The following is a 26,158-nucleotide window of genomic DNA, read 5'->3' on the forward strand; positions in this document are numbered from 1 at the left end:
AGCTTCCAAAACTTTCACAAGAACAGAAAGTATGGAAGGCTGGAAAATACCAGCAGGGACGTTCCAGGGGTCTCAAACTGTTGCTTACTGAGATGTTCTGCAAGAGGGAGTAACAAGCTTTTAACCAGCAGATGCAACAGTTACTTCTGCACAGGGAAGGGGCAGTGCTGTGTCAGAAAACAGGCAATGGGACAGGGTGCTTTACACAGCCATGGAGGGATCTACAGAACTACAAACACCACCACAACACTCTAGTCCTAGAAGTTTTGACAGATGAAAGACCAGGTCAGTGTAGCAACAATATGAAATCTTAACAAGGGAATGCAAACTGTCAGTTTAAAATGCCTATCTGTCCTGGTTTGGGCTGGGACAGAGTTAATTTTCTTCTTAGTATGTGGTACACGGCTGTGTTTTGGATTTAGGATGAGAAAAATGTTGGTAACACACTGATGTTTAGTTGTTGATAAATAGTGCTTACTCTAAATCAAGGACACTTCAGTTCCCCGTGCTCTGCCAGCGAGAAGGTGCACAAGGAGACAGGAGGGACATGGCCAGAACTGCTGACTCCACCTGGCCAGAGGGATGTTCCATACCATAGACCATCACACTCAGTATATCACAGGATCACAGAATGGTTTGGGTTGAAGGTAACCTTAAAGATCATCCAGTTTCAATCCCCCAGCCATGGACAGGGACACCTTCCACTAGACCAGGTTGCTCAGAGCTCCATCCAATCCGGTCTTGAACACTTCCAGGGATGGGGCATCCACGACTTCTCTGGACGACCTGTTCCAACACCCCAACACCCCGACAGAAAAGAACTTCCTTCTAATATCCAATCTAAACCTACTCCCTCTTAGTCTGAATCCATTCCCCTTTGTCCAGTGTAACACATGTTCTTGTACAAAGTCCCTATCCATCATTCTTGTAGGCTCCCTTTAGATACTGGAAGCCTGGGGACAGTTGGGCAGGAGCTGCTGATGGCTGCTCAGGGACGGGCTGGACATTGGTCAGTGGGTGCTGAGAAACTGTGTTGAGCATCATTTGTTTGTCTTGAGTTTTATTCCTCTCTCTCTCTCCTTTTCATCATCATTATCATTATTTATTTCAATTATTAAACTGTATTTATCTCAAGCCAGGTACTTAGCTGAAAGCTGGGATAAACCATGCCACTATCCAGTACTGTAATTACCAAGTTTCACTCAGTAACCCAATTTAGGAACAAAACAAGTTTGCACTAGTCAGAGTTCATAATTCTGTTACTGTTCTGGACACAGTTTGATAGAAACACCACTCTTCCTGTCAGGGTCTGGGGAAGTCAGACTGGCACATGCAGCGATCACTCGGGTGCAGGAATCTTTGACATACGACAACTTCATATGTGCAAGTTTTAGCAGCTGGGACAAACAGACAAACTGCAGATAACTGGGCCCCTGCAGATCACCTGCAACCCTTTGGGATGACAGGGAGCCAAGCCAAGGCATGTTATAGAAACACAGAACTGTTAAGGTTGGAAACGACCTTTAAGATCATCAAGTCCAACCATCAACACAGCACCACCGTGCTCACCGTTAAACCATGTCCTCAAATGCCACATCGACAAGTTCTCTCAACAATTCCAGGGATGGAGCCTCTACTGCTTCTCTGAGCAGGCTGTTCCAGCACTTTACAACCCTTTCAGTGAAAAATTTTTTTCTAATATCTAATCTAAACCTCCCCAGCACAATTTGAGGACTACTGAAGGCCCCACAGAGGGTGATGGCTGTTAATGGCTGTCACCATTACTTGGGCTGCACTGAGCTTGCAGCCACATATTCTTGCCTGCTGAAAACCATCATGGGAGACAGCGGGGGAAAAAGTAAATCAGAGTTTAAGTGTGACAGTAATAACCACATGCAAGAGCCACTTCTACATGGACAGAGGCACATTTCTTTCATCTTAGGTGAACACTGTAATATTTTCTTCACAACAGTAAACAGTGAAACGTACAACCACATCAGAAGTGGTTTTTGGGGGGGTTTTTGCTAGTGCTGCATGTGTTTCTTCTAAAACCACTACTTATCTATTTTTTTTACCTTTCTGAAGGACACTGCAGGAGTAATGGCTTCAAAGTGAAAGAGGGTAGGTTTAAATTAAATATTAGGAAGAAATTCTTCACTGTGAAGGTGGTGAGGCACTGGCACAGGTTTCCCAGAGAAGCTGTGGATGCCACATCCCTGGAAGTGTTCAAGGCCAGGTTGGATGGGGATTTGAGTGATCTGGTCTAGTGGAAGGTGTCCCTGTCCATGGTGGGTAGGTTGGACCCAAATGATCTTTAAGGTCCCTTCCAACCCAAACCATTCCATGTATTACTTACTGCAACAGATGTTATATGGAGATAAGAAGAAAGTTTGCAGTTATTCTTTCTGTTAAATATATTTTATACAGAAAATAACTTTGTGCAATAAGATTTTCAATGTAAGACCATTTAAACAGCAATTTTGTTCACTCTAAAAACATGACACCATATTATGGGTAACCAGCTCCCAATGATCCATGACTGAGGAGTTTCCCAAGCTAGGAGTGGTATTCAACAGCACTCATCCAATTATTTTTCCACTAGTTTGTTCAGGTCTTTTTCAAACCCATGTCGAGTTGTTCATGCCCAAAGCATCCAGTAGCACTGAATTCTATAATTGCAGTAGATGCCAAGTGCAAATGCACCTGGCCCTTGTGCTTTCTGAACAGGACCTGGATGTCCCCTGATTTTTGTGTTGCACAACAATGAATCACCGTGCCCTGTTCATTTTCTCCATACCACTCATCATTTTGTGGGACCCTATTAAATTCCTCCTCAGTGAAATCACTTCAGGTTGAAGGCTTTTACCTCAACTGATTCCCTCACAGAAGCTCTTACTTTCTTTTTGTCGTACTCGTTGGCCTTTCCTGTACTTTCCCAATTACAGTTCATCCACTTGGAGAAGAGAAAGCAGAACTGCACATGGCATTTAGCATGCAGTGATGCCAAAGATTTATAAAGTAACAGTAAAAAAGAAAAAAAAACCAAAACTGTCACTGATGCTCTATTCTGCTTATCCCTGTGCCAGTAATTCTTAGAATTTGTTTCCTTCTTTGACTTCTAAAAGCTCTGCAATTCTCAGAAGAACTAAAGCACCACTTGCTCAGGTAGCAATAGCTATTTGAGAGTGATTTTTGTTTATACAAAATTAGGATGGTGATTCTCCCCTGCATGTTCTTTTACAGGCACTACTACTGAATTTAGGAGTCATTTAATTTTCTATGGTCACTCTCCAGTGCCTTGCAGGTGGGCACCTCTTTTATTACCCTAAATAAGTTTATTTTACTCACTATTTTCTTCCCCTTTGTACCTGACCTAGGAAAGGGTTAGCAGGGTTGATGCTTCTGGGACTCCAACACCAGCCTGGTTTATATATGATTTTAACTCGTCAGCAGTGAATTTCTCTAATTATTTCTTCTACCACACTGAAGAGTCAGCCTCAACACAGCATCACAAAAATTAAGACATGTCCATAGAACAAGGAAGGTGTCCCTGCTCATGGCAGGGGGGTTGGAACAAGATGATCTTTGAGATCCCTTCCAACCCAAACCATTCTGTGATTCCATGAACTACAACATGCACAGAACAGCCCTTTTTCCAATCAGGAAATGCATGCTACTGTTTCAATATATTTGAGTGGTAATGTCAACACCAACTCTCCCATCATGTCACTAATGACACAGTAGCAGGGTTAAGATTTGAGGTAATGGAAAAGTGGAATATTCTAAGTCTTTGAAAATTTCCAAAACCTGTTGGTTATGTTTAACAAAGCACAGTTTGATACCAAAACTACAAAACCAATATTGAATAAATAAGCAAAAAAAGAAGTTGCCTTTCAGAAATAACCTCCACGATGAAAAGCCTAGCAAAGGTAGAATTGATCTGGAAATAACAGATTCCACCAGCTCTCAAAACACCTGAGACAGAGATATCAGTCAGAAGTTAAAAAAATCAGATTTTTCTAAATGGCCCATTTTAAGCTTGCATGATGATAAATAGTATTATCAAGTCAGCCTGTAATGATTTAAAGGCAAATATCAAATAACTTCCTTTTGTGTTTGCTTTCCTCATTACAAACAAATTACCAGAATATAATGCAAAAATAATAAGATGCTTACAATAATTACAACAACATGCTTCAGTTCTGCTAATTTTTCCAGTGGTTGGACAGGTAGGAGTCAGCAGCATTAGAAAGAATAAACTACTCCTTTTCTAGTAAGTACATAGAATATTAATTGCCTCAAAACATATTTAAATGCATTTCTAAGCACATATTTGCTGCAAATATTTATGGACAAATTTAATCTGCAAGCAAGTCCTCAGTGGCGTTAATTTTTCCTTTCATTAATTTTAGAAGGGATGAGTAGTAAGCAATGAGGCCTCAGTATCTCCCTGAAAAGCACAAAGTGGATTTTAAGACAACTTTGGTGTTAACACGTGGCTGAGAGCTTTTGCCATTGATTAACCCAAACCAGGACTTGCTCTCAGGTGTGTTTTACTTTGTCTTAATGAGAGGCTCTATTCAGTATCGTTCATGTCATTGCAAAGAATGTCTGTATTTTCTCTAATAAGTAGGATGTGGCAAAATTTTTTTCCTTTATAAAAGTGCTTTTCAGGCTGCTTCAAAGCTGATGAGATTCTGAATTAGTTCAAAATTCCTTGGCAGCTCCTACATGAATAACTTTCCATCACTGAGAAGTGTTTGTTTCTGGTTCTTCTGTGCTTTGCCCAGAGACAAATGAGGCTGGTTGGAGGAAGGCACATCCTCAGGAATTTAATGTGAAGTCCAACAAGAAATCAACTGGTCAGGCAACATCACTGGGTCTGGTAATAACGTTACCAACGACAATAATGCAGGCAAGGACACACTGGTTGATAAAATCATCCAGGCTGCTCTATCTGTTATCAATTCTGAAGTTCCAAACACCATGAGGAGGTGAGGGTCTCACAGAAAGTAGTGCTGTAAGAACTGTTTGACATGGTATGGAGAGCAAACAGAATACCTGATGGAGTAACTATTAATTTCCCAAGACACTCAGCAGTTCATAGAAACTTGTCTTATCACATTTCTCCCAGATCAATATCTGAATCCCAACATTTTTATGTGACACAAAGATATAGGAAGAATTGCAGACTCTAGGATGAGTTGAGATATTTCACAAGTGTTCTCAAAGGAAAAAAATTGAATAATCAAATAATTAACACACAGAATTTAGTTTGAACTTGAAGTGCAGAGCCAAGAAAATACCAAGTACAGAAACTTGCTGAAAACTAACAGAAGATGGGGGAAAGGAGCAGAAGCCAAGTCTTCATTAATAGCAGAAGGGGCACCAAACCTACAGAAAGCATATCATGAGGTATTTAGTATATTCTTTCTTTCTTTAGATTAGCAGTTCTATATTTGCCTATAAGTGTGTGCACAAAGCCACACGTTTTCCACAATTTTCTGGTTTGTATTTTTTTGGCCATTAGAGACTCACCCATCAGAAGAAAAAAACTCTTACGGAGAGGAACAACACAAGAGGATCTACAGGAGAACATATTATTCCCCAGGAAACTATTCTACAGTGTTTTACTGATAACTAGACAGGTGGAAGGTGGTGATGGCTGGAAGGTCTTGACAGGACCAGAGGCAACGGACACCAAGCGAAACAAAGGAGGTTCCCTCTGAACATCAGGAAACACTTTTTTACTGTGAGGGTGCTTGAGCACTTACACAGATTGTTCAGGCAGGTTGTGGACTCTCATTCCTCGGAGATACCCAAAAGCTGTCTGGACATAGTCCTGGACAGCCAGCTCTAGGTGACCCTGCTTGAGCAGGGGGTGGGGGCCAGATGATCTCCAGAGGTCCTAGCCATCCTTAACCATGCTATGATGCTGTGGGTGCTAAAATGATGGAAAGGATATGTAACAACACCAGCTGGACAGAGAAATATCAATGCAATATCACCGGGGGAACCACAGTGAAGAAAAATGAAGGAAGAGACAGCTGGAAAGACCAACAAGAAGCTGAAAAGCAAAACAGTCACTAAGGGAGGAGCCCAGGGATCAGCAAGAGAGACAGGGCTGGTGGGTGAAGGACAGGAGTCTGTCCTGACATTTACAAGAAGCTGAAATCTATTGATTCAGTACAAGCAGTTGTCAGCACCATTTTTTCAAGAAAAAGTTTACTTAGCTCCAAACAGATCTTTCTTCCAAATTCCAAAATTTCCTTTTTCCAATTCCAAATCCCTGCTCTCTTTCCATCCTTAAGAATTCCTCTATACCAAAGTGAACCTGGTAGTTGGCAGAAAACAGCCAGGGCTCAGGAATCACGGCGGTTGGCAGGGATAACCAGCCATACTGAAATGATCAGAGCAGCACACGCCTTACCCTGCTTTGCTTCCAATTCTGCCTCGTTTTACATGTGAGATTACAGAATTTTGGGAAGGGCAGCAACTTGTTTCCCGGACTGCAATTAAAACAGCCGTGCCTCAGCATTGCAGAAGAGCCCCTTCAAGAAGAATTTTTGCCTTTTTTTTTTTTCATAATAAACATTCGTGTCAACATTACAAATGAAAATAATGTTTGGTACTTGCACACCCTCTGCTTTTTTCCCCATAAAAGACCTGACAGCTAGAAAATACTTCTTCAAGTGGGATTATATGGGGCATCTCATTTTTCCCTTCCTGTGAGGAGAGTTCTCATTCCTCCTGCATTGCTCCTTCCCCTAAAAGCAGAGCTCATTATACTGAATACAACATTCACATTTTATGAAACTTAATTAATTCACAAAAGGGCACCAGTAATGCTAGACTCCATAAATAAAACAAAACAGAAACAAGCTCAAAACCCCAAACAAACAAGAAACAAAAATCTCACACAGCAAAAGAATTCCTGATTATTCTCCGCATATGAACCAAATAATGGAAAAGAAGCAAGAAACACAGAGACTCAAACTATGTCACACATCAGGATGTTCCATCTCATTTTGAGTTTTGTAATATTACTATGTTCTGTTTTGGTTTGCCAACTACTGCAGAAAATTGTTGGCAAGTCCACTATTTGCAAAAAACCAAAACAAAACACCTTTTTAGTCAAAGCAGAAATCAATAAACTAGTACACAAATACACTGTAATTTAATTAAAACAGTTTCACACAGAGCAACAAACTGGGATTACTCCTCCCACACTTTTTTACTAACACAGGTAAGTGCTTAGAATAAGTTTTAGAGGCAGCAGTCTTTTCAAATAATATGATTAAAGCTCTAGTAAGTCACATGATGTTCAGCTTTTAAAATAACGCAATTGCGATTCCGTCTCTACCGAATTGCTCAACATGATAACGCTCTTTCAAGTCTATTTTGGTTCCCCTGTAAAAATGTGATTTCAGACCTATGTGTTTTTACGTGGCACATTTTCAGCCAGGAGTACAGTCTGCAAATCCATCCTGAGCTCAGCACTGAAGGGGTGGTGCATCCCTTCTTCCAGCAGCAGACCCAGAGGAGTCTTTGTCCATTGGGATTTCCGGCACAGTGCTCCACTACTGCCTGTACCTTTAGAATGAGCACCAGCCCTCTGTGACAGCCAGGTTGATTTTGATGGAAGATAATGGAGAGACTTATCTATATGCAGTCTTGGAGCCTTAAAAATAATTATCTGTGTCCCTCTCTCCTCTGAAGCAAGAAATGCTCTCAGATCTCTGTGGAGGAACTTTGTTAATAATGACAAAAGCCAAAAAAATACAGCTATCACTGAATTCCCTACACAGTAGTTACCAGCTGTTAAGCTTGTATTTCTTTTTGGTTGGTTTTCTTCTTTTTTTTTTAAATTTACAAAACTTATCACTTACAATAACACTTTCTGTCCCCTTGGCTGATTTTAATAAGACTGTTTCTAAAACATAGGATAGGAAGCCGTAAATAGAATATAGGGCACTGTTTTTCTATACACAAACACCTGCACCAACTTTTTCACTTTGAACTTTATTAACTTTAATGTTATTAACCTACTTGTAGAAGCTGCAAAAGACCATCCAAGTTCACTACCACCAACAGTTTATCAGCAGGGGCAGAAAAACAATGGACAGAATAAAACAATGAAACATCCTTGTATTAAGCTTTAATCCAGACTCCCTCCACATACCATTCACAACACAAACTCAACACAAGTGGTGACTTAACACTCAGGACACTCCCCAAAGCCTGGAGTCACAAGCACAAAGATTTCTCAGCATCATTCACCATCAAGCAAGTAGGAAGCAAAGAGACCAGCAGATACAGTCAAAGCTCATCCTCCATCCACTTGAGAAGTCCAGCCTTCTCCTCTCCGGCTGTCACCACTGCAGCCACGTTCCTGCATGGCCCATACATAAAAGTTGTTGCAAAGATGGCTCTTTTGAGGTCCTCTACTTCTTCTCTCTATAAATCTACACTAAGCACAGATTCTTGTCTTCCTCTTGAAGGACTCCACAACTCTACCTCCTTCACTTAGCAGCTCTGAGAGGAACAGACAACTCCCTCAACTCAGGTGGCATCTCCACACCACTGCTGCCCTGACCACCAGTGTCTGCTGTTCGTGTCTCTGTGCCTCCTTCCACTTTTCTCATTACACATATAGGGCCATCTAATTAACTTTATAAACCCTTATGTGTCAATGCCTGTTTAAGGTTTATTTCTGTCAAACAGCAACTTGTCCCTGGTTAAAAACAGGCAAATGGCTACAGATATGTGCCTGGCAAAGAGATGACAGTTCTTCACCATGGTCTTTATCTCGTGTGTTGGCTCATCTGCTTGTCTCTTTAGGCTCCTGAACTGCCAGAACAGAAATCACAAACTGTTTCAACAGTACTCAGTCCAGTACAATGAGCTCCCTCTGGTAACCGAAGCATCTGGGTACCACCACAACAAATATTTACAAAAGCAAGAAAAGAGATTTATCCTGTTTCCTAAGCAGCAGTAGCAAGAATTAACATTTGGTTATCCTGGTTATCCCTTTGGTATATAATCTGCTGTAGTTATCTGAAGATACAGGTCAATAAGCAACAGTGTATTTTGGCAGGTATTCCACAAGCAGCAGCCATCACTTCAAAGCTTTTATTTTTGTTAGATACAGCCTTGTAAAAGCAGAAAAAGAACCTCTACACATCTACAGTACAAAGGCATTCCCATTAAACTATTTAAAAACAATAGGTTCAAATAGCATAAAATTAAGATAGGTTTAAATAATGTAGGTTTTTTACTTTTATATCTGCCCAAATGTACATCTTGTACTACAAAATTAAAGAAATATTTCTTGTCTACCAAAGTCCTGCCTAATGAAATGCATTTCTGAGAGAGAAGCAGTACCCAGACAGCATCAGCACTATACTCTCAGTACCTGTTTCCACAGTGTTTTCTGTTTCTGTTGCCTCCAAACCATCCATACTGTCTTCATCCTCCACTGCAGTTTTTCCTCTACTCCGAGGCCTGCAAACATAAGAAGGAAAAACCCTTTTTAGACTGAAAGCGTTTTTAAAATTAGGATTTAAATACTTTCTTTTTGAGGGATAAATGTCAGCACTAAATTATGTAACGTTTAAGCTAACCCACGATTTCAGTCTCGTACAAATCAGAAGTTTCCTTCCCTTTTTTCCTGTTCTAGGTAATGTCCTCAGAAAGGTACACTTGAATCAGCAGTTTGCCCTTTACGTTTCTCTGATTATTCTCAGAAGAAAAATAAAATAATGAACTTTTACTGATTAAACAATAGATTAAAACAGGCAGATTTTAAGACACAAGGAACCCTGTTTGCTCAACGTAAGAGGAGAGATAACACTACCCAAAGTCTACAAAATAGAGATGGATCCATCCAGAGCATCCTTGGATGAAATTTCTATAGAATAATAATGATGTTAAGGCAATGAAATTGAAACATTTATTATTTGCAGTGAAACAAATATTTTGACACGTAAAGTAAAATGTTATGAGAGATGACTGGATGTCATCACATTAAAAAAGTCATCACGTGAGGACGGCCTGTCAAACCTAAAATACCTGGCAGATTTGTTTCAGTTTCAACCGAGGTCTGATGGAAAGCAGACAGGTTTATGCTACAAAATTCCAGCCTTTTTTCCCTGCCTGGTTCTTCAGCGACTATCATGGTGGGCTGTTGAGAAGCCCAGGCATCCAGATTCCCAGCTGTTCAGCAGCCCATTTGACAGGGAGCCAAGAGCTTGGCACCTCGCCTCCCAAATTTTCAGGCTACTTGGCAACCCGCCTGGCATGCTGACGGAAAGCCTGGGGGACCCTGGGAGCTTCTGATTCCAAGTACACAAATTTTGAGCAGTTTGGGGCATCTCAGCAGTTCCAATGTCCCAGAGCTCCCAGGCAACCATTCACCCAACCAACATGCCTTGAATCGGGATGCCAGGCAGGGCAGCACACGGGCACCCCGCCTGCTCCCCCCCAGACAAAACCGCTCCAGTTCCTCTTTCACAGAGGACTCTGAAAGGTTTGGGTTTAGTTCTACATGGGGGAAAAAAGGTTTTGGTTGTTGGTTTGTTGGGTTTTTTTTGAAGCGATTAAATCATTCCAAAACCAGCATTTCCTTTTTTTGTACAGTCTGTTACAGTACTTGGGTCTACCCAAACTACTTCCGCAGAACTAGATCTGCTAAATCAGCTACAAAATAGACTCTTATTGTGCAGTGCCTTTGGTTCTCTTGGATCAAAGAACTGGACAGAACTGGAACCATCTTTGGAGCCTACACAGGTTGCTCTCCTGCTAGAAGAGGATTGACTGTCTAGGACTACCTAACAAGACGATCCCTTCAAACTGTGTTGGAACCATTTTTGTCTCTGCAAAGGAGGAAAAGAAGAATTAAAATGAGGCTCAAAACAAAGCCTGAAAAAAACTCCACTCAATTTACAAAGGAGCTGGGGGGAAGAAGAAAGCAAGAAGAGATGAAGGACAGAAGGACTTTTCTTGGCATCCCTATAAAATTTGTTCAGGATAATGCTGAAAAATTTGAGCACAGTGGGAACCCAAGGGATTACAAGGTTATCTTTCCCTTTGCCTGCTTATCCATAAGCACTGACAACATATCCATAACACACAAAATAAGAAATAGCTGCCTTAGATGATACAGAATCCAGCATCCCCTTCAGTTATTTGCCACTTTACAAGCTTCCAACTGTAGTATCTTAAAACCCATGTTTCACAAATATTTAAACCAGAATAAACTGCACAGCCAGCAGAAGAAACTGTCTCATACTCTTCCCTTCAGACACCATATCAACCCATCCAGGAGCACAGCGACCACAGAGCTGGCTGTAGTGTGGACACGCATTTTGGAAGTGGGAAGGACACAAATGTTTCTTGCAGCAGCATTTGAGATGGTCACACAGAGGGATTCCCATCCCTAACAAAGAGTAGGGAGTAGAACAAATGGAACATCATACCCACTGGATAAAACAGGCTCATCCAGCAAGAGAGAGATACAGCAAGAAAGGTGACATCTTTCTAACACAAAAACAATGCAGCTAGTAAAAAAAAAAAAAGCTTATAGGTATTAAATTACTTTCAGTTCTTCACATCATCCCAGCACATCATCCAGCACCAAGCAAAAGGATGGGAATGCAGGTAAGTGAAATCACTTCCCTTGGTGCAGGAATGCTCAAAAGCTTTACAGAACACAACCAGCTAAGAACAGGGATTATTTCTAAATCCTATCCCAATTATTCTTCTACCAACTATCCGACTCCAATGCAAAGTTACAAGTCCGTACTAAACAAGGATTCCTTTGAAATCATCACAAACATCAAATGATAATTCTGCTTTCTTCAAAAGTACCCCTTTTCAGTATTCCTCAACACAACCCTGCAGGTGAAACTTGCTGGATAGTTGAAGATGACGACTGTTTATGTTTATTTAATAATTTACATACAGTTTTAGATTTTCTATTAAACACCGAAGCACCTCACAAAGACTTTTTAAAACATTTTAACAGGAGCAGTATTCACTCCTTGAACTCCCTACCATATTTTAGCAACCTATTTAACACCAAGGAAAATCAGATGTTTCAATTAATTAAATATAATTGCTTCCTTCAGCGAAAGATATAACCATGTCTGGTGTTTTCTTGCCATTCCCCTCCCCCAAATATTCTACAAAAAGCCTTCATAATGCTGTGTAGGTTTTAAATAAAATTGAAGAAACGGTGAAAAAATGGCAGATTATATCATTAACTTATTTTTGCTAGTTACATTTATTTCCCAATCATCAGAAGAGATTTTATAGCCTACAAATTTATGTTTGGCTTAGAGAAAAAAATAATTCAAGTCAGAAAACAGTGAAATATACACTGTACTGACAACTATAATTTAATGTTTCCACAGCAAATGCTGTTTAAGAAGGCCATATACCATACCTAATGGTTGTAATCAGCATTTGTAATAAGAATGGACTGTTTCATGTGATTTGCATTAAGTTTATACATTTTATTTAATAGTTTTATACACAAAGCTTTTGGCTGGTTTGCATAACACTACATTTTTCTACTGACAAACTCTGTTAATTTCTTATTTTTCTATTTACTTATTCTACTCCCCCTTAAATACAGCAGGAAAAGCAACCTGTGCTCTGTTCTTTGCCTGGGACATGACTACTTCTTCTCCAGTGCATCCTTCTGAAGGAGGATGTGAAAAGGTTGTGGGGGCAAGACAGGGTTGGGCCAGTTTTTGCTGCCTTATTACAGAACAACAGCCCAGGATTATTCCCCTTCACTCACAGAAATCCAGACAGTACAGTTCGATATAAGTGCTATATCGAACATTATAACCTCAATTCTGCTCTAGATCTTGAAGTTCAATCCCAAAATTTCTTACTGGGGCGGGGGGTAATTATAACACACTTTTACACTAACGCCACAGAAACCCCATCAGCTCGCCATGGCAGAAGTATTAAACACAGATGAGCCACGTTTCCGAGGGCTCACAAACCCAGAACAAAATGTACAGGCAGGGCCTGACCCATAAGGACTCCACCAGAAAACAATAAATATTAGTCAGTGGGCAGGCAGTGAGCTTGGTACGCGGCTGAACTGCTGCCAAGGTCTCTGCGATGGCTTCCTCGCCTGCCTTTTTCCTACAACAGACTTCAATTTAGAAGGAAAAAACAAAAGCACATCTATTTCTGTTTAAAAGAACAGATCCACTGAGAGAAATAAAACTTCTTGAAGTGTTTAAGGCACATTCAGCGTTTCACGGAATAAAGTCAACAACAAAGACGAAACTACACTTTTTTATTAATATAGGACTCCAGTTAAATATAATTACTGTCTACAGTAATTTGACTCATATTTCCATAAAACAGAGTCATTTATCAAAATCCTTTGTGACCTACTCCTAAATTTTTTATCAATTAGCTTTTTTAGCTCATGCCTTTCATTAATCTCCATCTTTAAATATACCATAGTAAACAAAAATCTCATAATTCTTCTCTGGGTAAGCAACTAATTAAATTTAGCCCAGAGGAGAAAGAAAAAGCCCAGAAAAACCTTTTGCAGGGCTCAGCAGAGCATTAGGTACTCCCTCTGCACAGGGGGAAAGCCCTGCTGAGGCTCTCTGAAAGCCCTGATGACTTCACTAACACTGGGAGATCACCAGGCGTCTGAGCGGCTTCTGCTGAGTGCACAGAGAGCAGCAAGGATGCACAATGCCAGGAGAAAATGGAAAAGGATCTTACTCATCTGACAGCAATCAGATACTGCTTCTTTTCTTCTCTTTTCTGCATAGCTGGGGTGGTTTTTTGGTGTTTCTGTTTGGTTTTTTTAAAGGTCATATCAATAGCACCATAACTGGACGAGTACAATGTAGGTCAAAAGTACATCTTGGATCTTACTCATTCTTTCCACAAAGTGATCAGGAATAAGGCCATGGGCCAACATTTCCTGGAACCACATGAAATGACAGACAAAGCCACCATCCTCAGATGCCAGGCTGCTGGTTTATGATTACCCAGAAGTTATTGCCAGACACCGGTTTCTGCAAGTCCTCCCTGAGTTGCTACCAACAAAATCATGTGACTGTTTAGACCATCCATCAAAACTACCTTGCTAATCCAGTGCATTTTGTTCCAGGCTTATGCAAACAGGTACATATAAGCCACTTCAGAGTCTTCCCCTTTTTCCCACACGCTGAAAGCTCTACGTCAGTCAGGGGAAAAACCACCTCCCTTCCGACGCTTTGCAAACCATGGAGCAAAATGATGGTACTAAATATATAAAACAGGGCCAATAACCTTAAAAAGCAGTGTAACATCTGGGATACAGTAACATCCTAAACCAGCACAGATGTCTTGTTAAATGAACATCTGTCCACAGCCTTACACTGGAAGATGGTACAGGAATGATTTATAAAAAGGTTCAATTAGTGCTGCCATCAGCACGGCTGGTAACGAATTAATGTTCACAGGCCCTTTCACAAGTGAAAGCTGTTACTCTCTTTTCAGGAATCTTTTTAACAGGTGTGCAAAAGCACAAGCTCCCACTACTACTGAACCGTAAGTGGTAAGTGCAGCTGTAAAAGTTTAACTGTGCTTAAGCAGAAGCTAAAATACCTAAGGTTCAGCTAATAGCCCCTTGTGAAGGGAACCACAGCAAGCAAGAATTAATTCAAGAACATACCTATAAAGGAAAGGTTCTTTTTCCCCTCTCTGTACAGTACTTTAATCTTTATTACTTCTAAGAGTTGTGGAAATTCTACATCCAAGTCTGGATAAAATGAAGAACAAGGTGCTCTGGAAGCAAGGCAGATGCCAGCTAGCGAGAATTAACTTCAATAACTCTAAAAACTAACAAGCCTAAGAGAGGAAACTCCAGCTTCAATACTGACTCCAGCTTCAAACTTATTCTGACTTAAAAGATTCTTTACAGGATTTTTTAATTGACCAATCAGTACCAGGTGAAAATATCTTCTGCACTTGCCTCACCCTCCACAATATTTTCTTTTGTATGTGGTAAAAGAAGAATGCAACGTAGTTTCTTCCTATTTACTTTTTATATTAGATATGTGTATATTACAGGCTGAGGGATCCTGATGTATGGGAAAGATGTGCAGCAGAAACATCACAAGTGAAAGGTGACAACAAATTGAGCTTTTAGTAATAGAGAGAAGTGAAAGACTGTAGGAAAGCTTTTTTGTTTAGCATCTACTGAATCAGATTTTAATTAGAATCTCATAGGACTTGCTCAACCTTCAGTTTCATTAGTAAAAGATCTCAAAACTATATTCGATATTGCCTGTTAGTCTCCTGGTACAATCAAAGAAAAACTGTGCTTCTTAGTATTCTAATTTATAAAGCATAATAATCTATTAAAAAAATACTACATCAAAGAAGTGATCCAGCTTACGTTTAAAACCAAAACATTGCAACTTCCCATCTTACACCTCCTCTAACCAGTAACGATCTAAAAGACATTATTCATTCACTCAAGGTTACTCATTCACCCAGGCTGTAACATCTTCACAGCTCAAACTTTTTTCACATCTATATTTTATACAGTTACCTCTGAGAGCAATAAACACCTCAAAAAAATATTATAGCCTTTGAGATCAGGGATGTCTGAGAAAAAGCATAAAAAGAACCTACCTCTGCTGGACGATTCTCAGCTAAACTTTTCCAGTGCTCCCCTGAGAAAGGGAGATTTGTCAAAGATTTCCTACACTGCCCAAACAAATGCAAATAGGAGTCTTTTAAAGATTATTTGTACTGAACATCATAAATGCATCTTTGCTGTCATTCTACAGAGCAGTCACTATTGACAAAAAGTAAGCAAATACAAAGGAAACCCACTGGTAAATGTAGAGCTCTTCAAGAAACAAGGCTGCCCTGAGAGGTTGGGAGAGAAGTGTCAAAATGAATCTGCATTGCACAGTTGTAACAACTTAAATGCCAAATGAATCAGTACTCTGAAGTAAATGTGAAGTTTGGTTTATCTGTATTTTCAACTTCAACTGTCCTTGCATAATGGCTGTACTGTGGGGGTTCTCAGGCCCATATTTGAGCAAAATTATTTTCCATGGGAGACTGAGAAAAGGCAAATAGGATGTCCTGCCTGCAGGCACTCATCAGGACTGTCTACCCAAATCAAAGAGGCATAATTACTGTAACAGGAATGTCATCTCACTGTTGGAAAACCTTAATCTCAACTCAATTTTGCAGAAGGCCACCAGATCCAAGAGCCTGAAGCTACACTCTGTTGGGTGATGAGGCTGGTCTGGCCAAAGCGACCGTCTGCAGCATTTTGTCTGCTCTTCCCTGAAGTTATTCATAGTTGTTCAGTTTGAGTCTGGAACTGCTCTTTTAAAAGATAAAGCAGATGAAGACTATCATAGCTGAAACAGAGCCTTACTAACGAGACCATGAAATCTTCTTCCTAACTCGTTACCCATTTGGGAATATCCTCAGTGGGCTGGGAAGAGAGACAGAGGGTCACAGTAGCCAAGGATCAAACCAGGTAGATTCAGTATCATTGATTAACAGTTCATTAACAGTTGTAGGTACACAAAATAATGCATTTTTCACATGAGCCCATAAAATGCCCACAAAGTTACAGCTCTGCTACAGCCAGTTATGGAATGGAACATTGCCAATAGGGCTACTACACTGCAATGTACTTCTGCACACCTTCTTGTGATACCACTGCATGAGAAAATCTGAGTTTGATGTCAAAAGTATGAAGCCAGGTTGCTTGATCTACTTGTATGAACTGTTCAGATTTGGAAACAGTTCGAATAACAGGCAGAGAAATCATATAAAACGCTTTCAATCTTTCAAGCTTTCTTTTTTTTACTTTTCAAACTGCCTTTTTAGACATCTATAAATTCTGTAAGTGAAAATTACTTTCAGTCAACTATCTGTCACATTAACCCAGCAATGTACAGCATCAAAAACTGCTACAGGTTCTTCTTTCTCAAGAACCACCTTCCCACTGATAGGTAGACTGTATAACTTTATTCTGTAACACAAAACACTTTACATACAAACCTTAATGATTATACATATTTCAGAAAGAAAAAAAAAATTAGATGTATTTACGACCTTCCAACACATTATATATCTGCAGTTTTGCACAAACTACATCTTTTATACACTTGTTACCAATGCACCTGGCCATACTCACTAACAAAATGATGCAAAACAACAAGCTAAAATTGCAGCAATATTTTTTAAAACCTTTTCTGGAACCAAATTAGACACCAAGAGCTATAAGTACAGCCACCTGCATGTTTCCAACTCCAGTGAGTTCTACCTGGCTCCAGACTTGGTAATGGCTCTACTCTTATGATTCCTTCAGACAACAGTTTGTGTTTGGTAAATTTGCTAAATAATGTTTAGCAAGTCCACTGAATGTTTTCCTGTGTTCTCTTTCGACAGGCAAAGAGCATGAAATGGCAACATGAACAGCCGAGAGACCACGGGCATTGCCAAACCCACAAATTTCTAACCTTTGCAAGAGTTTCACACGTGCACCTGCACCATCCAACACTGTACTTGTCCACACTCCTCTGTCCTCTAAATAAATAAAATTGCATTAAAATACGCTACTGCATCAAACACTGCTTTTTCCTGATGGGTAGTGTAAGCATCCACTTAGATCTGAACACAAGATTTGTTTCTCCATGACGACGACTATGGCAAGTTTTAACTTCTCCAATCTTGTGACAGCCATGGTGCCCAGAATTTTTTACCCACAAGAGCACCAAGCTCATGTCTTTTTTAAGAATCATCCAGCTCCTTGTTCTTTCATACACTGCAGGATTTGCCTGCTACTCCTCTTCTGAATAAAGGTGGAAATACAATGGTAAGGGCTGTAATTCTCGTGTCTGGTGATTTCAAGATCCTGAACATAAAATTCAGCAGATCTGAGTCATCACGTATGAGAAACAGCTGCCAAGTACTTGGAACTTGGTGGAAGTTTTGGTCTCTGTGAACAGATTTTTGTAATTTTAGCACCATTAATTAAGAGTCATTTTCCAAGATTTCCTTTTGGAACTTTGTAGTTTGACGGAGTCTTACCACGGGAACACCGTGAAGATTCTCTCACTTGTTTCCTTAAGTTAAATATTCTCATTGGATATATTAGCTGCAGGTACAGGCTGTGCTGCTTGTCTTAACACCCAGTCACATACAGGGCAGGTATACAGACAATCAAATAACCTAATACTGAAGTTTTTGTTTTTACTCAGAAAAGTGGTTTTATACCCAGCAAGTACAATCTGCAAACACTGATCACAGAGAGCTCCAAAGATTGCTTTTATTCATCATTAATTCAGCTAGTATACTCAAAAAAGGATGCAAATATTCAACTGTTCTATCAATTTATTTAAGATAAACTAAACCCCACTCATACACCATCATTTTGAGAGGTTTCCAGACCTCAAATCTATCAAAATGCATCAGTCAACTCAGAACATCTCATGCTTTCTCATGGAATAAAGCTCAGTATCTTTGGCTCAAGTCAATTTTACTCATGCCTTTACACTTCACAGCAAACACAAGTCTTCCTGTAGATTGCATGGAAAATAACTGCATTCATTCTGAAGCTTTTGAAATATATCTGATCCCAGCAGTATCACAAAAAACCCATCTGTCTGTCCCTCAGGTGCATGTTACAGGATTTCCTGAAGAAGGTGTCCCTCCACCAATTCCACCTGAACTTCTGTCTACAGAGGCAAAGAAGAACCTACGGACCCCACTATCACTGTATTTAAGCTTTAATCTTGAACAAGCATTTAAGCTTAAACTAGAGGGATCAGGACATGGGTAGTACCCAGAGAGATATAAATAACCTGCTTTTAAACAAGATGCTAGCCTACAACTCATCAGGTAGAATTTTCTTTTACAATCCTCAAATTAATTGATGGCATGTAAGAAAAGTAGTTCTTGCATGTCAACTACAGTTTGTCATTATCCATCTAAAATGGATTTAGACAGGAAAAAAAAAAAACACAACAGAAATGAATGTCATATCACCACGTATCTTTTCCATCTGTTACCACCCTTAGTGCTCCTTATAAAGAAATGCATTTTTATTTCAGATAATGTCAACAAGTATTATGAAATATTTGTCTTTCAATAAAACTGCTAAACCTGGGAAAGCTAAGGGGAAAAACAGAGGATCTGCTCGCTAATTAAAAATCCATTAAAACTTATTCAGAAGGCTTGGAAAACCTCAGAAAGAATAAAAACAGACCCAGAAAGAAAATGGGCAATGGAATCAGATGGGGTGTCAGTGTACATTTTTAATTCACATGAATTGTTTTTCTTTTAACAAAATTGTTTTCAAACTAGACGTAAATCCTAAAAGCCAGATCATGGAAACTATTTTTATACCAGAGTAAATAAACTCCTGGAAATACTATTGTGAAATATAAACAACAATACAAGCAGCATAATAAGCAACGCTCTGAAGCGCAAGCATAAGTAATACAAATCTTCAAACGTGCTTAAAAGCTTCTGTATAAACAGGCATATCAATCTCCAGGGGCATGGATGAGGCAGAAATGCTGCATTCTGCTAACAAAAATGTGCCAACACCTGTTTTCCATCCCTGAAGAGGATTCTTCTAACCTGGAGACACAAATTCGCCTTCTGACAATTACAGGTAGGCTACAAAGAGCTTCAAGTAATTGGAATAGAGAACTTCTAAACTTCTGTTCTAAACTTCTGATCAGTGGGACAATGATCACTGCTGTACATTGACGTTCTCAAGATTTCGCTTCCTCTTATTTGAGACCATTACAAAGTGGTCCAAGGTGCTTTTTTTTCTCCATGCCAGTCTTCAGCCCATTAAAATTAAATATATGAATTAATGTATTTTTTTAAAAAAATATTAGTTGTTTGGGGTTTTTTTTTAAATTCTTAGTTCCTCACTCCTTTAATAAGCCCTTAAATAAAAACATGAAAAATGTTAAGGTAATAAAAATATGGGTTTTCCAGCACTTGATGCTAGAGGAGTTCTACTACTTGATCATCTTCACACCCCCACCTTTCCCAGCATGAGAAGAGATCAGGCTGTGACTGAACTGCCAGCAAAAGAGTGATTTATTGCTCAGCCTACGTCATATGATACAGGTCAGAGTCATAAACAAAATTGTATCTGTGTCACATGAGAGGGGCACGTACCCAGAGAACCCTGCTACAGCAACTACTACAATGGAAGTCATCCAAGAGGACCAACTGATACCTCCAGGTCAAGTTCCTTTGAGGCCACCACCCAAGGACACCCAGGCTGTAAGCTTACCCTGTCTACTGCCCAGAAAGCTGCAAAAGGCCCTCAGGTTCTGCAACTTCTCTCCAGGTCCACAGATATCCTCAGTTTAGACAGGCAAGGAAATGTGGTTTTAAGGTAACAAGAAACCAACCCTCAAAATTTATGTTTACTACAGAGAAAAACACCAAAAAGTTCAAGATTCAAACGTGCTCACCTGAAGACTTAGAAACAATGCTGCAACGAAGTTTAATTAACACTCATTGAATTCAGACCCAGCAAAAGAGCTAATTTTCATCCACATCAGTTTTTTTTCATTCATTAGAGATTCATGAATGTTTGTGTTGGAAGCAGCCAGGGAGAACAGCAGCGACAGGAAAGAGTTATCAGAGAAGGAAAGGAGGGAATAAAGTGAGTGAAGCTTCTTTTGGTGACGGTACAAGTAATGCTGTCTAAAAGGACTTGGAAATTACAATCCAAATCCCTTGCTTCCTAACTTTTTTCCACAAGAAAAACAAGTAACGAAGATAATCAGAAATGATACTGTAGCTGATTTAAAATGGGACTATTTGTATATTTACCTAATCTTTTCTGAGCACAGACCTTCTGGAACGACAGCTTCTTAGATATTTATACTTTTATTTCAGCTTGCTTTTTACATACACACATATGTTTCTAATTAACATTTACAGCATGAAAATTCAGTTCTACTCACCAGACCACAGAGCCTCAAAAATTATCTTAATCAAACCTTTCAGAAGTTTTTTCAGGTATCAAAAGCTGGCAGAGCAGCTCTGAAAGAGCTACACTGGCAACCACTTGTGAAGATGACACAGAGAAGCACATACGTGTAACTTAGTGGCCCTAAGGCTACTCAGATACACCCAAGTACTGTCTTGGCATCATGACAGGACAGAGCAGGGGCTAGTTCATAATTTGGTTATATATAACTTTCAGCATTAAATGCATTGATTTTTTTTACAGTATTACTTTCGCATAATTTTTTCCTCGTATTTTTGCACACTGAAATTTCTCCTTAAATTACCTTGAAAGCCTTTCTGCTAACAAAAGAGCTACAACTGAGGTACACACCATGTCCTCAGAACCTTAGAAACCATTTGTCTTTTGCAATCAATGTATTAAAGATCACATTTGAAAAGAATCTTTGACCACAAAGGTGTTCAACATTCGCTACACCATCCCTGGAAAAACTGCTACAGGGAGTGCTATCAAAACACAAGTCCAACTGCTCACAGATTCACTGGACACAATGCCAGAATCATTATCCATGGGAGTCCAATATCCATAACTATCACTCAAAACCTGTAATTGATTGAAGCTCATCTTTCACAAAGGCACTCACCCTGCCATTCCCTTTGTCATTTTTTCCTCCTTATGAATTCATGCTCATTTCCTTTGTGAACTTCTCTGGTTTCAGTTTTCAACCCCTGGCTCTTGTTGTCCCTTTTCCTGTTACATTAGGGAGCCTTTAAGAACTCAGTATTTTCTCTGCTAGAGATATCATCTTAACTGAAACTTCTACTTATTTTTAGGGTTTAAATTCCCCATCCTCCCATAACCAAGCAGACTGAGCACCTCTACCTTTCTCCCCAAAGAAATTTTCTCCAAGCTTCCTATAATCTCTGGTCCATTCCATGACTTTTTGCCAATATTTCAGTCTTTCAACTGTGGATATCTGAATCACATTGAAATGGCAGCAGCAAATCCCACAATCTCTATGATAAACAGAGCTTCAGTGCACAGCCACAAACATCCCACACTCTAAACCTCCTGCCAGAAATGCTCCTTTCTGGACTGCAGCCCCATTCCTAAACCTCTACATGGTGACACCATCTCTCTCCTTATTCTGAAGAGCGTTTTGTTTAACTGTGCTTAATCCAAATCCCCCTCCTGCCTCTTCCCTATGCTCATCCATGTCATTCCATATACAGATTTCAACAGCAGTAATTGTTATTAATATTGACTAATACCAGACTTCACTGCTGGAGGACCACCCAAAAAACCCAAAGCAAGGCGATGACAGTTCCCAAAGACAACAAAGTGCTTGGTCAGGCAGTGCTTAACCCAATTACTGCAGGCTTTATTCCACTGAATAATTCAAACAAATAGTTTTAATCAGAATATAAAACACTGTTAGGCCCAGCACCTTTAAAGAAATCCATTTACATTACATTTTCACAGAAAACGATGGACAAAGGATCACATCAGATGACCTAATATCTCCATCAAAAGCAACTTGTAAAACTCACATAGTGGATAAAAGGATGAAAAAGGAAGGGAAAGAATAATAATAAAAAAATAGCCCAGCAAACCTAAGAGTTCCTGCCTCTAAGGAAAGTAGTAAATAAATTTATTTCCAAAATAAAAAGTATCCATATCTCCCCAAAAGTCATACCTTCCACATTCTCTTTATTTCAGTGGGCACCATGGGATTTCAGTGTCTCACAGAAGTGAGCAGCATGTATATCAATATACTTTGTAGCATAATAAAATATCCTATTGAAATTACAAGATCTAAAAAACAATTACTTTATTGCTTCTTACAACTTTTTCACTGTAAAATTCAACTCCAAGGTAGTAATTGGCAGGGACAAAATTATGTAGCAATTAGGGCATGACAGCAAAAGCAAACAAGAACTGAAAATGGGTTCGACACTTCTGGTAACAAGCAGGTAATTATCACAGCAGCTTGAAAGGGGCATAATCAACCAAACTGACATCATCCCTCCCACATAATAAAACGTGAAATCCCTTTACGTGCAGGGTAGCTCTTACATGCAGCTGGTAAATGCTGCTAGTCTGGTCTCGATGTCTGTGTCTGCAGAGCAGCTGAGGTTACAGTTGGGACTGTTCAACAGTGGATAATTTTATTTAGTTCTTTAGAATGATAATAGCTATTACATGTTTTCATCCACTGTGGACTACAGATATTATCTCTAGAAAATGCTATTTTATAAAATTGCCCTCTCTTTTCTGAGTATAACTTTGTTTTCAAAGTTCCTAGAACACAGAAAAAAAATCTCTGCCTAAAAGGCAGTTACCGTTACACCACTACCTACAAGATAAGTTTAAGATTTTTAATATAAAAGTAGAATGTTGCTAGTTTTAAATATGCTCAATTCTTAACCACCACGTTTTAACTGCAATACTTTTTCCCCAATTACGTGTTTATTGAAACTTAGGTGTGAACATTAACTGTTGTCCCAAAGCAGCACTGTCCCGTGGACATGCCTGTTGTTCATATCAACAGGGTCTAGTTATAAAATAAATGGTAATGCATTCATCTTCATCACATATTTGAATTAAAATACGATCAAAAAACATTCATTTATCTGCTGTGCCCTTTCAGCACTATTTTACTGTAAGATTCTCCCTCTCATCAACGCAGTGTTTGGAAACCCCACAAGCCCTGACTGACTCAATGTTGTTCCATGTTAGAGGAGGTTGGGGGGAACATCCTTCTCCTTCTGCTCTGTTTTGTATATTCCTGTGTTCTTCTCCATTTTCTCCCTCTTTGTGTTGACAAATCCATTTACCTCCACACTGTCTGTCAATACCATTAACTGGCTGCTTCCACCTTCTTCCAGCTCATTAACAACAGCAAGGCCGAGCCCAACACTAATCCCTACAGTCTGCCATTAACTATTTCCACCCAGCTCCCGATCTTTTAGATGGGTTTCATTCCCTGTTTCTTGGATACAAGCAATTTTAAACACACCCGAATTGCAGCTCAATTTGTATTGATTTTTCAAGACAAATTTCCACAAAACATTTACAGAATATCTGCACCTATCATTTTGTAAATTGTGCTGCAAGTGCCATAAGTAAAATATGTGAATTATTAACCCTTATTTTCTCATCTTTAAAGGCTCAGCACTAACACATCACAACATGAATTCTTCAGAAAGCTGTTATCTTGAGCAATCTATTTTTTATCTATTTTTGTTATCTTTAGCAAGTTTTTTTGCACAAAATTCTCACAAAGATAACACAAAGTTGGGTTACTGGATCTCAGCTTTTGAAAAGTACTAAGGTAGGTTTGAGTAACACTATTCATTGTAAAATTTAAATTTGATGAGTGTGTAGCCCAGACATGGCATGCCTTGACTTGTGAAAGGTTTAACTTAGTGGCAAGTAAAACAGATGCAGGCACAACAGGAGGTATTTGATTGCTGACTATACGTTACTGACATGATAAAGATGTTAATACTATACAAAACCTTGAATATCCTTTTTCTTTAATTATGCTCAATTCTTTACTACATTTCACCAACAACACTTTTTTCCCCTTGATGCATTTATTGAAAGTTAGGTGAGAACATTATCTGTTGTGTCAAAACAGCACTGTCCCATGGACATGCCTGTTGTTCATATCAGCATAGTTTAGTTGAGAAATAAATTGTAATTCTTGTATATCTTTTTTTTTCCTGCATATCTGAACCATTTTACATCTCAAATTACTTACAATGGTTAAAATTGTATAAGATCTATTAGCGAGAATTCTGTTAACTAGAATAATGAAAGCACAAGTTTACAAATTTAAAACTATACCACAGTGAAAGGAAATATTGACCTCAAAGCTAAAAAAGGTAAAGACTACTAAATAAATAACAAAAAAAGTTTATTTGTAAACCAATTGCCATTGATGAGACCTCTTCCTTTTAAAGCAAAGCTCCTCTGAAAACTAGGATTTTGCTGTGGGAATATGAAAAATAGCTTTTTAGGGAAAGCTAGCAAGGGTCAAAGCAAAACCAACAGGACTTGGACAACAGTCAAATATTCACCTGAAGTAACACATAAGCCACATGTACCCTTTACAAATTGAGGTTACACTGTCAGAAGAGAGTTCACAGCCAGGATCTCCACGCAGGCATTGGAGCAGTTGACTGGCAGAGGAACAGGGCTCAGCAGCTGCAGTAAAAGGCGATTGCCCAAGTCACTGCTGCCAGCAGAACAGATCTCTGGAACCGTGGCCTTAAATGCCCTGTAAATATAAAGCTAACTAAAAAGTTTCCATTACTAACAAAACATGGGGAGGTAAATTACCAGAGAACAGGTCCCTAGAAGTGATGAGGTGGGAAACCTTCAGTAACCTTCATCCCCTTCTCCTCTCAACATATGTTTGCTCTGTTTCAATGACAGATTCCACCAGACCTCCCTTTTTACTGAACACTTAAAGCCACAGCATCATCCAGGAGCTGCAGCATTCAGCATACAGATATTCTAGGATACTTTAATTCTAAAGACTTGGAAGAAAAATCTAAGACACACAGAAATTTCAAGCCCCATTCTGGACTACAAGCTGCAAAACAAGCACATTAAGTCATCTGATAAAGGAACAAATATTGGTTTTCTTCTTTGCATCTGGATGCTACAGTAAAGGTAATGTGGTTGGTTCAGTGTCCCTGAGGGATACTTCCCTCATCTGAACAGCTGGAAATAATGTTTTGTTGGGAAAAGTCCAGTATTTTGCAGTAGAGCTCCTCCCAATAAGAGCTCTGAGAGGATGCCAGGGAAACATAAAATTAACAGTAACACCAAAAATTTTACCATCCCTAGACACAGACACACCCCAACACCTTATTTTGTTACAGCTGATTCTATGGCCCAACCTGCAGATATGTTGAGGGTTTACCTCTTCCAAAAATGAAATCAAAAGTTGAGGCTTAGCTTCCATTGGAAAATAAAAACAAACGTGGCATTCAGTCTCACCAGACACACCCCACATTAGCACACCCCAACATTTAATTTATTGTAGAATAACACTAAGTTGGTAACACACAGCACAAGACCTTCAATTTAAAAAAAAAAAGAAAATACAGAAAAAGTGTGCTATCATTAAACAGC

The 26,158-nt window shown here is 39.3% G+C and overlaps 1 protein-coding gene across 1 annotated transcript in view; it reads right to left on the minus strand.

Annotated features, from left to right (window-relative positions):
* Positions 1 to 26,158, minus strand: part of KMT2C (lysine methyltransferase 2C) — a 197,678-nt gene that overhangs the window by 138,076 nt on the left and 33,444 nt on the right. The window contains exon 2 of the mRNA XM_017826505.1: positions 9,416 to 9,504. Within this exon, the coding sequence (XP_017681994.1) occupies positions 9,416 to 9,504 (89 nt within the window). The remainder of the gene's footprint in view (positions 1 to 9,415; positions 9,505 to 26,158) is intronic.

This window comes from Lepidothrix coronata, unplaced genomic scaffold (genome assembly GCF_001604755.1).
Source record: "Lepidothrix coronata isolate B3197 unplaced genomic scaffold, Lepidothrix_coronata-1.0 Scaffold128, whole genome shotgun sequence".
Taxonomy (NCBI): Eukaryota; Metazoa; Chordata; class Aves; order Passeriformes; family Pipridae; genus Lepidothrix; species Lepidothrix coronata.